The 17,871-nt window shown below is 35.2% G+C and overlaps 1 protein-coding gene across 2 annotated transcripts; it reads left to right on the forward strand.

The window, feature by feature from the left end:
• Positions 1–255: 255 nt before the first annotated feature.
• On the forward strand, positions 256–17,701 carry LOC778505 (uncharacterized). 2 transcript variants are annotated; one of them, XM_062673216.1, is made up of 4 exons: positions 256–491; positions 11,293–11,441; positions 12,621–12,720; positions 15,845–17,701. In XM_062673216.1, the coding sequence occupies exons 1-4, from the start codon at positions 469–471 to the stop codon at positions 15,960–15,962; spliced, it is 390 nt and encodes a 129-aa protein (XP_062529200.1). In that variant the 5' UTR covers positions 256–468; the 3' UTR covers positions 15,963–17,701. The 2 variants fall into 2 exon arrangements, with proteins under 2 accessions (XP_062529200.1, NP_001091800.1); NM_001098330.1 differs by having other exon boundaries at positions 325–366; positions 11,321–11,441; positions 15,845–15,962.
• The last annotated feature ends 170 nt before the right edge of the window (positions 17,702–17,871 follow it).

Consider the following 17,871-nt stretch of genomic DNA (forward strand, 5'->3'; position numbering starts at 1 on the left):
AACATGTTTTCGAAAATGTTCCCAGACGTAAATACATTTGTAATTTTCGCTGCCAATATGGAGTTTGGTCAGTAGTCAATGACTAATGACTGATAAAGCGTGATTGTAGTCATGTCTTTTAATAGTTGTTTATATTGCTATGTATCCCGAGTTGATAGAAACTTTGTGGGTACACTAGCGAATGATGTCATAAGCAGTCGAGCCACGCCTGACGCCGCCGAGACAAACTAAAAATTTACTGGCGCGCAGCAGTCGTCTTGGAGCCTTCGATACGAGTACTCGTCTCGCAATAATAATAATAAAATTCAAATTTAGAAGTGAATCATGGCCATCAGCAGGTTGTCTATCATCAAGTTTCTGGAGCTGGTGAGTTTATACTGTTTATAGTGATTTAAAGTTTAAAGATGCATTAAGGAATGCTTTAAAAAACCGGTTTTTTTATTTTCAATCGAACATAACCGGTCTTGGATGCTCTCTGTTCGCATTGTCGCGTTATGTTGTTTACCAAATAAAAAGTGAAATGACGCGATGATGAAACGTTTTATCTTGTTTAATTTCAATTTAAAAACGAAGAACATTTTATTTGTTGTTACTTTATTTTGAGATGATAACACGTTGTTGCTTTGCAAAGTAATGCGCATTTTTGATTAATGCATAACATTAATAGGCACCTAATAATTCGTAGTTATTACTTAACGTTCAAGGTTAAATAATGAGTAATCATCTTGTAATGTTATTATTTTGCAATACAGTTCATTGTAATAACGTTTTTAGTAATAATTAATATCGTTTTTCTTGAGTTTTCTAATCGTCTCTATTACAGTAATAATTGCAAATCAGTCTTAGTCTGTCAAGCAATGCTCAACCAACAACCAAGGAGTTTAAATACCTACCATAATATTATTACAATTGTTGCCTACCGTGATTCTACCGAAACTTAGGTTCTAAAGTTTTCAATGGTTTCGGAAACCAGTCCCAAACAAAAAGGTACAGATAAAAATAATAAACGTGTTCTGACTTTGGTAAATCTATAGAGCAAATAACGATATCTTTCATATTATAAGTTGGAATGAAGCGTTTTATTTTGAAATAATACTTACTCACCTTCAATCCATTACCTTGTATGATTAATATCGTAGATTAATATCATGTTTGCGTCGGCGCGTTTTCCACGCATGCCTGATGCTATTTCACTTCGACAAAGCGGCACGACACGAGAACTCTCTCATCGTGGCCGCCGGTAACTACATTCCCGATCCTGCGGACAGAATGGAGAGTATTCGACGTCGCCCAAAACACGTCACTTCGGATCCTCCCGATCCACTAACTGTGCTTTTAGGTACCTCAAGCACCGGTCATCGTTCTCGTCGAACCCGACGCTTGCGACGAAGGGCTCGACGAGTAAATTAACCCACAGACACAGCCCACTAAGTTTCTCGCCGGATCTTTTTAGTGGGTCGCATTTCCAATCCGGTGGTAGATTCTGCGAAGTACGGCTCTTGCTAGGGTTCGTGTTAGTAACGTCGTCGGGTTTGAGCCCCGTGAGCTCACCTACTAGTTAAGGTTACGCTGAAATAGCCTCTAGGAAAAAAAATGCTATCGCTAGAGTGTTAAACCTATATGTTTATAGTTTGTTGCATGTTTGTAGTTTCTCGCCGCATCGTATAAGCGGGTCTGAGTTCCATTAAAAAGCACCAGCGAAGAAGGTTGCCTTTAGCTGTTAGGTCTTCATCAGATGTTCTCAGGCACTGTGAACAAACCCTGCCCTTCCATCTGAACCCACCCGTCCTGGTTTAAGCGGCAAGGCATCCGAGTTAATCGCAAAACCATAAAAAAAAATTGGGTTTTCTGCTTTGTCAAATTCCATTCATGGTTACAGGGAAAACAAAAAAAATTCTTCGAAATTAAAAATTTTACAATCGCATTGTTGTAGCGCTGTTTGTTTCCGAACAAACGGAATCCCGGAGTTTGTGTTTGAGTTTGTGTTTCGTCGAAATCGAAATAACTCATGCTCAGCGGAAACTTGAAATTTTTACGTTGTTTACGCTACAGACAATGAACGGCCTTGTATAAGACTTTAGTTGTAGCGAATGGAACGCTATAGTGATGCAAGTTATGTATGGGTGCATTTCGTTTTATGTTTATAATAAATAACGTTAAACATTATTCATAAATTATAATAAAAAAATATAAGGATATATTAGAAAAAAAAAAGTTAATTTAATAAGTTGCGAGGAAAAGTTTAACATTATTACTAACAAAAAAAAAAGTTTTGATAGAAGTAAATTAATTCAAAAACAAATTCAGCTAGATTAATAACAAAGAGAAATGCGAAAAAAATTTGAAACATTCCTTTAAATTATGCTTCACATTTAAGCCATTATTACTGAGAGCGTATTCTACATACCTATAACCTACGAGAAAATACCACCATACTACGTACATATATACTTCTGTCGGAAAGCAGTCACTCATTTCGACATAAAAAGTGTTACTTCCACCTGATATCTCAACGACGGCGACATATTACTAATATCCATGTGCTCTTAGAATCAATAATTGATTCTAATAACTCTTAATATCAGATGGGCAGTAAGAGCTATAACCAATCTAATACAATAACGAATGTTTTATTCTTATGCCGGCCACTCACATGCGCGCAAACATTCGTACAACGTACGTCAAACATTCATTCGCAAACTTAGCGGCTGTGTAAATGGGTTCGCATACTCAATTTGCGAACCCGTTTGCGCTTCCTCCTACACTTGTTTACGAATGTCTCACGAATTTCTCCTCCTTTTTAATTCGTCAATAGAACGTTGAAGAGAAAAAGAGTTTTGAATTATTTCCCAGACATCAATAACAGCCATGCTGTTTTTATGGGATTTCTTTTGATGAAGATACGCTACACAGTAGACGTCACGATCTATGAAAATAGCAAAACGTTCATTGCCTTCGCAATCCTGGCTGGGCGCAACTGGTCACACGAATGTGTGGGAGACTACGCGAAAGATCGCGGTTCGATGTCTGTTAAAAAACCGACACAGCTTGGAAAACCACGAATGCAGCGAAAACTTTGCATAATCATTTGCAAATGTCGTCCTACACTTGCGGGTTTGCGTATTCGTGCGAATGTGAGTGACCGGTATTATTGATTGAAAAAGCAACGCACTGTGTAGCACATAACTTCATTACCGATGTGCCTAATTACTATTACTATTATACTGCCACTAAAAATGGAATGCTAAATTAATAACTGGGCGCTGGCCGCAATACGTATTGTTTACTATAACATTTTGTTAATTTAATGCGAACCATTATTGAAAACGCAAAGCTTATCACGAACGCAGCGATAATGTTTGACTGGAATGCTTTATAGATGTGTTATGTATGATTATATCTACTTGGAACCACAAACACTAACACATTCATTGCTAAACAATCGTCAGTTGTAATTTAAAAAAATATATTTTGTGGCGCATTCGTTTCGATCAATATAATAAAAGAAAAAAAATTGTGTTTACTAGAAAAAATAATTTTCGAAGCACAAAATAAACAAGAACTTTAAATATCTAATTTAATATAATCTAATTTAATATAATCAGTATATATTAATTAATTTAATATATACTGGTGGTAGGACCTCTTGTGAGTCCGCACGGGTAGGTACCACCGCCCCGCCTATTTCTGCCGTGAAGCAGTAATGCGTTTCGGTTTGAAGGGTGGGGCAGCCGTTGTGACTATACTAAGACCTTAGAACTATATCTCAAGGCGTGTGGCGCATTTACGTTGTAGATGTCTATGGGCTCCAGTAAACACTTAACACCAGGTGGGCTGTGAGCTCGTCCACACATCTAAGCAATAAAAAAAAATCTAAGCATGTACTTTTACTCCTATTAGTAGTAGGTACACGGTATTTCAAAGAGAATCGTATGTTGATAAATGAATAAGCGACTATTATCAACTATTAGTGACGTGAGAATTAGATCATTCACAGAATGATTTCATTTACGAGAATTTTTTCATGGCTCATACTGTATTAGATAGTCAGAGGCAAAATGATAGCAACCTTGATTCTTTGGTGACTTGATTTTAAATAAACTATTGCTTATTTACTAAGATTTTCATTTACACGGTCATACAAAAAAAGCCAATATGATATGAAAATTTGTAGTATTTTAATAACCATCGTTCGAATCTGTAAAATGATGTAATAAACGCGAGATTTTTTCTTTCATGTACACATATTTGAATTGTATCAACTGACAATGAAAAAAAGTGTAGTGATAAAATGAACTAAAATTTATGTTTTATTTATTTGTTTTTTATTGCTTATATGGGTGTACGAGCTCACAGCCCACTTGGTGTTAAGTGGTCACTAAATATCTTGTAGACAATTAAATATTAATATAATTCATTTCAGTTTGTGTGTGCGTCATTTATTCGATTGAGAGGGAATTTTGTATAGATGTTGTTGGCACATTAGGGAAAATTCCTGACATACCAACAGCTTACGATAAGTGAAGTTTCAGTTAACTATTTGTTACAAAAATGCTTTATCTACATCTCAATATACCTTTTTTTTATTGCTTAAATGGGTGGACGAGCCCATAAACATCCACAACGTAAATGCGCCACCCTCCTTGAGATATAAGTTCTGAGGTCTCAAGTATAGTTACAACGGCTGCCCCACCCTTCAAACCAAAACGCATTACTGCTTCACGGTAGAAATAGGCAGGGTTGCAATGCCGGAGATTTATTTTTCTATTTATACGTCTTTATGGGTGTAAATACAATCCCATTTCCCGTATACGCCAGTAATAAGAGTGTTTGCTATTTTATCAAAATCGTTTGAGGACAATATTCGTAATTACCTACTCTAATTGAATTGATCTGTGTTATTACTGTAATCAGATAAAGAAAGTACATGTTTCAAATATATATAAAACATAATTCTAAGAAATGTCTATAAATTCCTTAAGTAGACTTCAATTAACAACTTCAATTAAGTATCTACCGACCACAATTGATCCTAATTAAGAAACAAATAAAACATAAAAGAATCCACTTTCTCGAAATCTATACCGTATTTTTAGTATTATTTATTAAAATTATATTCAATAAATACAATAGCATTGTATTACCATACATTTCTTAGGGCAAGTGACGCAAATTATTCAACATTATTTTGTTCTTTTAAATACTGTTGGTTTCGCTTAGAGATATCATCATGACAATTTTAATCAACTCCTCAAATCGCATTTTTTTGTCATCTTAGCCAAAGGAGCTATGAGAGAAATATATAGGTTAAAAAAAAGAGCGGGATCAACTTCATAGTATTAATAGAACGCCTATTAACTTTCAAAGGGGCCGGTGGTCCTCGAATATCATGACAATTTTTATTCTTCCTATATTGGTTTAAATTAGCTGTATCGCGCTTACGTAAGTGTCCATCATGCCATGCATCAACACTATTCTTAGCTCGTCTTGACCAACGAGATTGCAAGCGCTAATATAAAAGAGCGAATGCTAATTCGAACTCTAACTGTGAGTTTTGTATTGGATATCTCAATTTTCTGTATTCACACTGTGTTTCTAAAATGCTTAAAGTTTGTATCTATACTAATATTATAAAGAGGAAAGATTTGTTTGTTTGTTTGTTTCGAATAGGCTCCGAAACTACTGGACCGATTTGAAAAATTCTTTTGCCATTAGAAGCCGACATTGTCCCTGATGAACATTTTTTTTTTTTTTTTTTTTTTTTTTTTTTTTTTTTTTTTTTTTTTTTTTTTTTTTTTTTTTTTTTTTTTTTTTTTTTTTTTTTTTTTTTTTTTTTTTTTTTTTTTTGGTCAGGAGGAAATCGCCGGACTTCCGCCCTTTTCTGGGGATACTGGGCGGGGTATGTCAGAGTCGAACTGACTAAAACCTCCTGTCGCTCAACAACCAACGTCCAAACCTCGCATGAGACAGAACTCATGACAAGGCAAAGGGAGGAAAGTGAAGCGTTTAGTGCGGAGCACATCTCTCCCATCACCCTCCCCCTCGGGACGCCGGACTGGCGGTCGTCGGCGCCACGACCACCAGCCCTCTCGGTCGGCAGACTGTCCGAAGCCCGCCTAGATGGCGCCGGTTAGAGTGGGTTACCCTACGGAATACCCCGCTGGGCCAGAACCAGCGTGGGTCGAGGATAGCCGGCCTTCCATCACCCGGATGCTCTTGCGTAAAACGCGTGCAGAGCAGCTTGCACGTCGTCTTCTTAGGCCCCCCTCGCCGGTCCCCAGACCGACACGTGAGGGGGACCCGAGACACTTAGAGGGCCAGGGCTTGGGCGAGATCCGCCTCTCTGGCCCCCGCTCGACGGCGGCGGGATTGTGCGTCTCTCACGCGCCCCGCCGCCTCCTTCTGCGAGATGGTGCACTCGCAGAAGTCGAGCATCGCCTTCCACGACTCGTCGTCGCCGAGCATCGATGCCACAACACTCGGCAACGACAAGTCGGTTCCTATTTTTGCGACGAGGACACGGCGCCACCCCTCCCATGCGGGGCAGGCGACGAGCGTATGCTCTGCCGTGTTCAAGTCGCAACCACAATGGTGGCACTCTGCCGTCGGCTCGGCTGTGATCCGGTGCAGGAACTCACCGAAACAACCATGCCCAGTGAGCACCTGCGTAAGCCGGAAAGTGAGGCGTCCTCTGTCACGATTCACCCAATCCACAAGGACCGGGCGAATCGCCTCGACGGTCCTACGACCAGCCGAAGGATCAGCCAGCCGTCTGGACCATGACTCCAGCACGGACCGCCGAGATTGGGCCCTCCGTGCTCTGACCACACTGGGGCTGGGACGCGCCAGTCCCTGATGAACATAGGCTACTTTTTTTTATTTTTTTTTTTATTTTATTTTTTTTGGTTTCATGTGTGTTTTAATGTTTCCGAAGCGAAGCGAGGGCGGGTCGCTAGTGTAACTATAAGACCGTTACATTAATTAAACATTCAACTGAGAAAATTAATATTTTATAATTTTCTATGTTTTCTTTATTAGTGTGTTGATTCGCTTTGATTTTTTTCTTCGCATCCCTACTTATTCGCTGGTGGTAGGCCTAGTGGGCTATTTTCGGCTACACCCGAACGGACTTTCATATATTTCGCTTACTTAAATTCATGTTGACTATTCTCGAAGTTTGAAGTAAACATAAATAAATCTAAGTATCTCGCATGATGTTGATGGCTACAAAGTTTATTAATATTTCAAAATCTATCATACGTACTAAATTGTAAATGAGTCGTCTATTATTAAAGGTGGCAATCTGTGCATTTGGACAAAAAAATGTTATTGATATGTCAATACAGATTGATTTGAATATAATCGTCTCCTTCAAAGAATACGGTTCAAAGCCTACATTAAATAAAGGTTAATAGTTAACCTGTTATTTATCTAAGATGTCATTCCGAAGAGTTTTGTGACTGCCAATGGAATACAAAGTCAATAATTCGTTTTTCTGATTTACCAATAATTGTCCAAAAGTCAGATTGCCGGCTTTGAAATAGTCGACTCAAATGAGCCTTTTAAGAAATAATTCTGACGATAAAAAAAAAAAAAAAACGAGTAAGACGAATTGATTATTTGGTTCTAATACGTATCTAGTAAACACATGTATTGCTCGTTCTATGATATCAACATACACGGGCTGTATGAATGCGATATGGTAGGTATAAAGTACAGTCGAAACTCAAAATTCCTACGCACATTAGCAAACAGGTCACAATTGCCGGAAGTCACTAATACGACTGGATAAGGTCAGCATTGTATGCATGATCTAAGACATCAGTGATGTAATCCTTCGTATTCTCAGTATTTATCTATATCTAGTATACATTTATAAGCGATATAAATATATAGGAGAGGTTCTAAGTTAATTTTTTTTTTTTTTTTTCAATGTCATACGCTCGTTTTCTATCGATTTCTCGTAGGAGTTGCAAAATAATGATTCCGAATCGTTTGTGTTAAGGATCCGGTTGTTCTAATTTTTAAAATCACTAAATTCGCAAATCCTCATTGAATATATCAAAGTACCCATGGGCTACCCATGCTGATGAGTTATCATAAAAAATATCCTCGTCCATCGGTCTTGTAAGAGCGATAAAGCTGGATATGATCAACAGCATATCCTCACTTAAAAAAAAAAGTATTTTTTCTTTGCAATATTCGCAATTCGTGTACAAAATTCAAACTACTTTCAGGCATCTTAGCTATAAATGAAATTTAAAAAATCATTTGAATATTGTGCCAACTTATGTCGGCTAATAACACCTTACCGACCAATACCCCTTGAGGCTACTAGCGGTAAGTAAAAACAATCGATAAATCAATAATTTATTTTGTATGCACTTGCATTATCGGACTAACCGGATACGCCGTCGCGTTGCGAAATATAATGACCTAATAACAATATTACATTAATATCTACTAGTATTTTGCGTTTAACACTCGCCTAGTGGTATCTGTTTCGTCTCCTAATAAACGTCACGAGTGCGTGTGCTTGGGCACGATACAGAAATATTTTCTAAAATAACATAATATACGTAATTTTGTAATGTGCTTACGATCAAATACCATATATGTGGTAAATAGATGTACCGCGTAAAATAAATTTAAACGGCCGTCTGGTGTAGTGGTAAGTGACATGGTCACTACACAAGGGGGTCGCGGGTTCGAATCCCGCCAAGGGAAGATATTTGTACGATAAATATAAAAATGTCTTTTCTAGGGTTATGGATGTATATTAAATATATGTATGTGTATAATAAAAATCTTACATTTATATCTGTTATCTGGTACCTGTAACACAAGTTCTTTACGAATTTATCACGGGACCAGTTAACGTGGCGTGATTGTTAGTAAATATTTGTTATTCATTTATTTAAATAAATTAAAACAATGAAGATATTGTAGTATCGATGTTTTATTACTCTGCAATGTCATTAATCTATTAGTATAGTACCTTTACTAAGTTCAAAATAAACATATCACAGTACACGTATAATCTTAACTTAATGACTATTTTACCGGTTTCATTGACCCCATTTGTTGGTCATACCAATCGCGCCAAGGTACTTTTGTAGATAACCTTGGTACTTGCGATTGATATGGAGTTAGCATTGCCTCATATGTGAACGACAATTTTTTTTGTTGCTTAGATTGGTGGACGAGCTCACAGTCCACCTGATGTTAAGTGGTTACTGGAGCCCATAGACATCTACAACGTAAATGCGCCACCCGCCTTGAGATATTTCTAGATAGTATAGTATAGTTACAACGGCTGCCCCAGCCTTCAAACCGAAACGCATTACTGCTTCATGGCAGAAATAGGCAGGGTGGTGGTACCTACCCAAGCGGACTCAAAGAGGTCCAGTAAATGAAATAAAAATTATTAAAAAAATAATCTAATTTGCATTAAAAGTGACAGAATCGGATAGTTCTGTAATAAATATACTTATTACTGATATGGCGGGAAGTGTACTTCATAAGTAAAACTACTGTTACTACATTGCAATACATTTAATACATTTCCCTTCATGTATATATCGAGAGTTATTTTGTTAAAAAAATAGCTTGTACTGTTAAATTTTATATAATTATCTGTATTTTTATCAGTTTCTGTGTTAATTTTTTCATTTTATTTCTATCCAATTTAAGCGATGGCGCAGTAAACAGGTTAATCATAACTTTTAACATAAGAGGACTTCACCCGGCTCTGTTATTTAGTATATTATTTGCAATATCTATATATTAATACGTGAAGCAAAAACTTTGTATCCCTTTTTACGAAAATTGCGCGAACGGAGGAGTATGAAATTTTCAACACTTATAGAGAATATAGAGAAGAAGTGCATAACGCTAATATTTTTTTAAATAATGCATAAAAGATACATTAAATCAATAAAGAAAACATTACACACACTACATACCATGTATTTGACGCACACACGCATGCATTCTATTTATTGTCAAACTTTTGTTCTTGAAGTCTGTGGTCAAATTGAGAATAGATTAAATATTGTTTGTCTTTGTTAATATTTTTTATAGTGTTATAGCCTTGGCGAAATTTGTGATTATAGAAGTATAAAATACAATCATAATAGTGTACAAACTTACAATTCCAATTATAGTCGAATTTCGACTACTGCGGGACCTCTAGTAAATGTTATTCCGTCGGTATTTCAGAATAAATAAATAAAACATAAATATACATTTAAATTTACATCTCATTCTCGGGACCTAATTATACATGATATTCTGTTTATTGCATTACTTTAAAAACGTTGTTTTGCCAAACATCGACATTTATATGTTAAATGAGCATTTTGTGGCAAGGTTACCGAGCATTCACATGACATCATTTCTGATCGAATTAAAACGAGCTTAACTTCGTCATGGCCGAAGAGTCTGTGGTTACGATGACGTCATTGACACCTGGTTTCAGCACCACCACCAAACATATTTCAACACCACCTATAGGTGGTGTTGAAATATGTTGCACTAATTCTGTTACAGAATTATAGGATAGAGTTGTTTTCCCGTGTTCAGAATTCAGCTTATTTATTTATTTGTTACATTTCATTTACATGTTTATATTGGCGGACTTAATACCTAAGGCATTCTGTATCTGTCAAATAAATCTAATAAACTGAATTTTTTTTTATTCGTTCTGTCTAATAATTTCATGAAAATGTAATCTAACTAAAGACAGAATTTACGATTTAGCCATTTTCGCGAGCCACTGCCATTTCCTATTTTAGTCAGTTTTAGTAAGCTTAAGCTTTAAAAAAAAAGAATAATTCTACCGAAGAGCACTTTACATGACAAAAAAATTGTATTAGGCATCTTAAATGAAAATCTAAAGTAATCGATTCGACCAACAATATAAAGAGATATTTTTTTGTGTTGGATATTTAAAGTTCGCCCGAATGCATAAAAGAAAATGAGACTAACACATTTTTAAAAATAATTGTTGTCCATACACTTGATAAATATTATAAAATGATTAAAACCATTCCACTTCTAATTTTTATTGTATCCTTTCTCGCACGGCCCAGTTTGAGTCATTTAGTGTCAAATATCGTACGTTCTGAAAAGACTGGCAATGTCATGTCCATTGAAGACAGGAAAGAATGGAGGAACATAATGCAAACAAAAGTGCTCCGTATAGGTCGCGACCCTCAGCACTAAGTAACACGATGCTAGGGGAGGTCATGTACATGAATGACAGTAACAGCTATTGTAAAAATTTGAAAGAGTTCATTGTTGTCGTTTTTTGTTTCAGGCACTTACGTGTTCGTGCGTGGCTCTCCACTACCACAGTTACAATGCAGATGCGGATATCGGCATGCTCGTCACCGGTACCTTTGTCGGGTACCTCATCATATTCGCTGGTGCGGCCGCGGGTGAGTTATCAATCAAATGATTTCCAATCGAATTTTCGATAATACAGGCTTGTTCGAAATGAAAACTTCGAATGAAACCTAATTTACGTATTGCCTTACTCTCTTCTTCTTTTTCTCCACCTTATCTCACTAGGTGGGGTCGGCACAGCTAATTTTTCTTTTTGATTCTCTTCTATCAGCCGTCATCTCAACACTCGCTCCTCTCTCTCTCATATCGTCATTCACACACTCCATCCATGTTTTCTTTGGTCGACCTCTTCCCCCTCTACCTTGCACTACTATTTCCATGCATCTCCTAGTCACATGCATCTTCTCTCTATGCATCACATGTCCATACCACGTTAACCGTCCGCTACTTTCACGCTTCCTCCTAGTCTGAATAATACTTACCTTGCCTTACTACTAGTCTGAATAATATGAGTTAAGTGTTCTTTTCAGTTTTCTCTAGTCGTGAACATAATTAAATCTACTTTCGTTCCCAGTTTTCGTGGTCACGGAACGTCCGTCGCCACGAAAACCGGTCACCGTCCTTGTCGAACTCATCCAATACGTTTATGTTATGATTACGAAGAGTTCGACGAGCGAACTAACCTATAAACACGACCCACCGAGTTTCTCGCCGGATCTTTTCAGTAGGTCGTTATTCCGATCCGATGGTATTCCGCGAAGTACTCTCTTGCTAGGGCTTGTGTTAGCAAATTCTCTCAGGTCGAGCCCGTGAGCTCACCTACCCGTTCGTAGTAGGAATAGCCCTTTAGGCAATCAGCAAAAGCAAAAACCACGATAACTGTAAGTATAAGAAACGTCGGCAATAATGTATTGTACGACAATGAAACCCGTGAGATTAAAACAAAAAAGTGGTGTGAAAATATAATTTTTTTTATTGCTTAGATGGGTGGACGAGCTCACAGCCCACCTGGTGTTAAGTGGTAACTGGAGGTCATAGACATCTACAACGTAAATACGCCACCCACCTTGAGATATAAGTTCTAAGGTCTCAGTATAGTTACAACGGCTGCCCCACCCTTCAAACCGAAACGCGTTACTGCTTCACGGCAGAAATAGGCAGGGTGGTGGTACCTACCCGTGCGGACTCACAAGAGGTCCTACCGCCATAAATTAAATACTTGTCTCATGAAGAACATTATTCTAATCAGAAACAAAATATAAACTTTTCAGGCTACATAATGCAGACTCCTTCACACAAACGGATCGACATCTTCTATTCGCTGGTCGGTGTTGCCTTGTTCGTCGCTAGCGGTGCCATTATTATTGACAGGTCGGTACTTTACAATTAACATAGTTTGTCTGTAGAATCTCTTTACACTCAGAATGTAAAATAAATAATAGTTTAAAAAAAACTAACAAAATACGCTTTTATAGAAAATCCAACTGAAAAATAGAAAATAAATATTAATAAATTTAAATCAGAAATAGTGTAAGATAAAATGATTTTATTGTAAAAAAAAACGTGGGGTGCTTTTCAGGATATTATCAAAATAATCCTTCTACTCATATCTTGTTCATAAAATATTTATAACTACTGATACCATGCATCCTACGCTTTTTTTTAATATATTAAAGATTTTATTCAAATTTTTTTTGAATAAAATCATTTTTTCTTACACTATTTTTGATTTAAATTTATTAAAATTTATTTTCTATTTTTTAGTCGGATTTTCTATAAAAGCGTATTTTGTTAGTTTTTTTAAACTATTATGTATTATTCATTTTTTAGTTGATTTTCTATTTTTTCAATATATATATTTTTTTAATATTGCATTGTCATCGGTCCTTAATAAGTATACCAAATTTCGAGTTAATCCGACGTTTTGAAGGGGGTCAAAATCATGTTCAAAGATTCCGTTACAAACATACATACGTCTGAAGCTAATAAAAGCGTATTAAAAAGGCATGACGATAATTTACCAGTGGGGTCGTATGTAGCGATGTGAACCGATTACAATTTCTGGCTCCGGTTGATTACCGATTTGATTCTCAAAAAAACCAGTTTTTTAAGGTATTTTTAGGTTTATTCCATAAAGGCTAAATAATCATTAAATAAAACAAATTTACGTGCAAACGAAGAGTTTTCTTCATACAATTAATAGAGTGAGCATATTTTATATAGGCTTAATGGTCATATTTATATTATCCAATAATAAAAAGCTTTTTATTTTTGATTTAATACTATTGTATTTTTTTTCAAAGTAGGTTTTTCTTATATTTTACATGGTAATTGTACTGTAGTTGTTAAATGTAATGCACGGTAATTTGAGTCTGAAACACGGTATTTTTTATCTAGCAGCACGGTAGTTTGTATATTTGATCTGGTAGCACTGGTGTGAACTGTGAATGTAACGCGTACTTAAAAACCGATATTCTTAAATAAAAACCGGTGTTTATCGGTATCTATGAAAACCGATTTTTCTCCGGTTTTCTTCGAACCGGCTTACATCCCTAGTCGTATGCTCGATCGATAACAGTTGCAAAAAAAATCATTCAACTAATAAACCACTAAAATAACAAACAAATATCTTGTAGACAAATTAATAATAATATTTCAGTTTATGTGTGCGTCATTTATTCGATTGAGAGGGAATTTTGTATAGATGTTGTTGGCACATTAGGGAAAATTCCTGACATACCAACAGCTTACGATAAGTGAAGTTTCAATTAACTATTTGTCACAAAAATGCTTTATCTACATCTCAATATACCTATATAATTCTTCTGTACGTTAGTGAACTACTCCTAATCGGCTGGACCGATTTTGATAATTTTTTTTGTGAGCGATCTAAAGGATTCGAGATTTTTTTAGATTCGCAATTCGGTTCACTACAAAATATAATGCAGTGCAACCTTAATATAACGAACCTCAATATAACGACCTCCTCGATTTAGCAAACTTTTCGTTATTTTGACTGATGGTAGGACCCCTTGTGAGTCCGCGCGGGTAGGTACCACCACCCTATCTATTTCTGCCGTGAAGCATTAATACGTTTCGGTTTGAAGGGTAGGGCAGCCGTTGTAACTATACTAAAGACCTTAGGACTTATATCTCAGGGTTGGTGGCGTATTTACATTGTAGATGTCTATGGGCTCCAGTAACCACTTAACACCAGGCTGTGAGGTCGTCCACCCATCTAAGCAATAGAAAAAAAAACCCTTGAATTATCCATAAGAGTCAATGTAAAATATACCTTTACATTGCGAAGAACCTCTTCGTGACGAACTTTCAACTATCAAAAAAAGTGTAAATACCTTTAATTAACGAATTTTATCAACCCAAAACTTTTATATAACGTTCCTACCAATATGTAACCCTAAATCCCATAGTATGTGAATCAGTCTCGACAGGTTTGAAAAAAGTTGTGACCTACTTAATTGTTTTTAAATAGAAAATACATACAGTGTTTAATTTTTATTATATTTATTTATTTAGACACACCAACAGCAATACACACAAAACATTCAAACTTAAAATTAACATGTATAAAATTAAGTACTGGTATGTAAGCCAGTTACAGGCATGTACAGCAATCTATATCTATACTAATATTATAAAGAGGAAAGATTTGTTTGTTTGTTTGTTTCGAATAGGCTCCGAAACTACTGGACCGATTTGAAAAATTCTTTTTCCATTAGAAGCCGACATTGTCCTTGATGAACATAGGCTACTTTTTTTTATTTTTTTTTTATTTATTTTTTGTTTCATGTGTGTTTTAATGTTTCCGAAGCGAAGCGAGGGCGGGTCGCTAGTCTCTTATAACACACTATGACATGTTACAGCAATTTTACAAACAGCGGAAAAATTTAAATGTTAACAGTACGACATAAAAAAAAATTTGAACAGAACAGATTTGATAAAGGTGTATTATCATTTATTAGTAGAAGTTGCTCGCTATAACAAGATGAGTATTGTAATGTTGAGGTGAATAAAACTTTTGTTTTACCTCGTTATATATAACAAATGCTAGGCCAATCTAACCTTAATATAACAAACCTCAGTCTATCGAATTACTTGATATAACTATTAATTACTTGTTCCCTTCCGATTTGTTATATCGAGGTAGCACTAATAATATTTTTAATGAAATTTTGAAATTTTCGGATTTAAGCCTTAAGGAAGGATATAGACGCGAGGAGAACGTCTGTTGGGTTAGCTAGTAGCATCTAAAATATAGGGATACTATGCTCGAATCAGTCACTATTAATGCCCAAGTAAAACCATTTGAGAATGGTCATTCAGAAGTTATACTAAAATTAAAACTTTGTGCCCGTTTATACGTACAATCTTTTTTTATTAAAGGATTTTATGACCTGGTAACTAAGACCTTTAGTTCAAGTCTCATTTGAATATACGTACAATAAATTTAATCGTAATGTTAATTATGTTACAGATTCCAACATTATGGTAAGAGCGAGATCAAAGACAAGAACTTGGCTAAGGCCTCGTTGGCCATCATCAATGGCGCTATCTTACTTGTTGATGCTGTCCTCACGCAACGAGGAGGCTAAACTACGTACACAAAATAGAGCTGCACAATCAGAAAAGGATTTCAAATGCTGCATACAAATACAATGCTGTCTTATTAGGATTACTATGGTCCGCCTAATAATCTGAATTCCACCGCAATCACTGTTACCTCAATATTTCTATACATATTATGTTTTGTTTAGTAATTGTTTTTTTTTTTTCGTGTGAAGGTGGTAAGAAAACTGTCTTTTGATTGGTAACACTAAAGCTAATAAACACCAAAAAAATCTCTGGTTTCCGTTCAAAATGTATAAATCTTTCGCCTTTTTAACACAAAAAAAAATCGAACACAGGAGAAAAGTGTACTGAATTGTTTTGTCTTTATTTATGTACAGATTTGTAATATATTACAAATCCTGAAAAATAATAAGAATACTGTAACATTTTTACAGCTACAAATCATATTAAATGACGAGGAAAATAAAAGAAGGTTTGTATTCAATTATTTGTGCAGCATTTTTTTTCTTAATTGTTTTATGTTGTTTATGGAGACGTGTCTTTAGTCTTTAATGATAAAATAAACATTCGTACCGTGTCTTATGTTTTAAATGTCTTTAAATTGAATTTTCAAAAAAAAAATTGTGTTTCAAAATCAAAATACACTTGAACATAGAACCTCCTTCCTTTTTGAATTGACTAAAGAACTTAGTAATTAAATTAGAGAGTATCATCACAATTTGCTTTTACCTTAAATACCAAAAGAAGGCTTTCACAGGAATTCACTTCATATTGAAAGGTTTTTTTAATATTTTTTGAGTTTTCATTTGAAAAACACCTTTCATGTAACAAACACACCAAAGATTTCTTCAATGAATAAAGACACGTCTTTGTAAATACGTCAAAGTACCTAAAGTAATTTATTCAGTTTCAAATAAGAGTCCATTTTTCGTATTTAACACAAAAAATATATAGATTTTTTCATAAACCTGTTAATATGTATCTTTTTTGAATTCGTCCGTTTTTTTTTTATAAATGCATTTCTTATCGTATAAGTTCATAATGTTTTTAAATTTACTGTAATTCACGAAATTTATTTCAAAAAACACCATAGTAGAATTACAAATTAAAGGCACTGGCACTATGAGCCTGCCCAGGCCTGCTTGGTAGTATTTGGTAGTATTGTGGTACCTATACCATACCATAATCCTGCCTATATGATACCCACACTACAAAAATAGAATTGGGGCTTTGACTTCCCTAATACGATGTGAAAGTGGTGTTGGTCAAAAAAAAAAAAAAACTGGCTTTCCTTTTAAACCATTGTTAAGCTTAAAAACTTAGCTACCTTATCACTGCATATATTGAATTTCCTACCGATTTTAAGTTGTTTGTTGAATCAAATTCTATTAATGTTATTTCTTGTTAGCAGATGAATAAACATGTTTGAGAACTCGATATTAATAGGAACACGCTAGAAGTAAATTATGCCATTTTAAACTTTTCGCTTTTGAATATTTTTTGCAATAAGTATTCAAATTGTATAACCGGCTAAGAGTGTTTAATATTTAATGTAAGTGTAATGCTGTGTCTTAAATGTATATTTTTATATGTCTTGTAACTCTTTAAAATATATTTTTACACGTTCATCTTAGATAAAAAAAATAAGGTTATTAGTACCTCTATTACTACTTGGAACAATTTACATAAGTTTTGATAACACCATTTAAATGTTTTTTATGTGTGTATGTGAAACCGCTTAATTAAATGTAAGATAATCAAATGTGTTTTATTCCACTTTTTGAAAAGTTTTCAGTTCTGTCTAAAATCATGCTTATATTCAATTATTTTTTATACAACAGATATGTTATCTTCACAGTAACTCACTCTTCAAATCTGATCGCGCCATATATATCTACATACCTACCGATATAGTGCACACACATGTTGACA

Source organism: Bombyx mori, chromosome 17 (assembly GCF_030269925.1).
Source record: "Bombyx mori chromosome 17, ASM3026992v2".
Classification (NCBI taxonomy): domain Eukaryota; kingdom Metazoa; phylum Arthropoda; class Insecta; order Lepidoptera; family Bombycidae; genus Bombyx; species Bombyx mori.

Coding starts and splice junctions, on each gene's coding strand:
- LOC778505 (XM_062673216.1), top strand. CDS start 469: ATGCTCTCTGTTCGCATTGTCGC. Junction 11,442..12,620: donor ATTCGCTGGTGCGGCCGCGG/GTGAGTTATCAA, acceptor TAAACTTTTCAG/GCTACATAATGCAGACTCCT. Junction 12,721..15,844: donor GGTGCCATTATTATTGACAG/GTCGGTACTTTA, acceptor ATTATGTTACAG/ATTCCAACATTATGGTAAGA.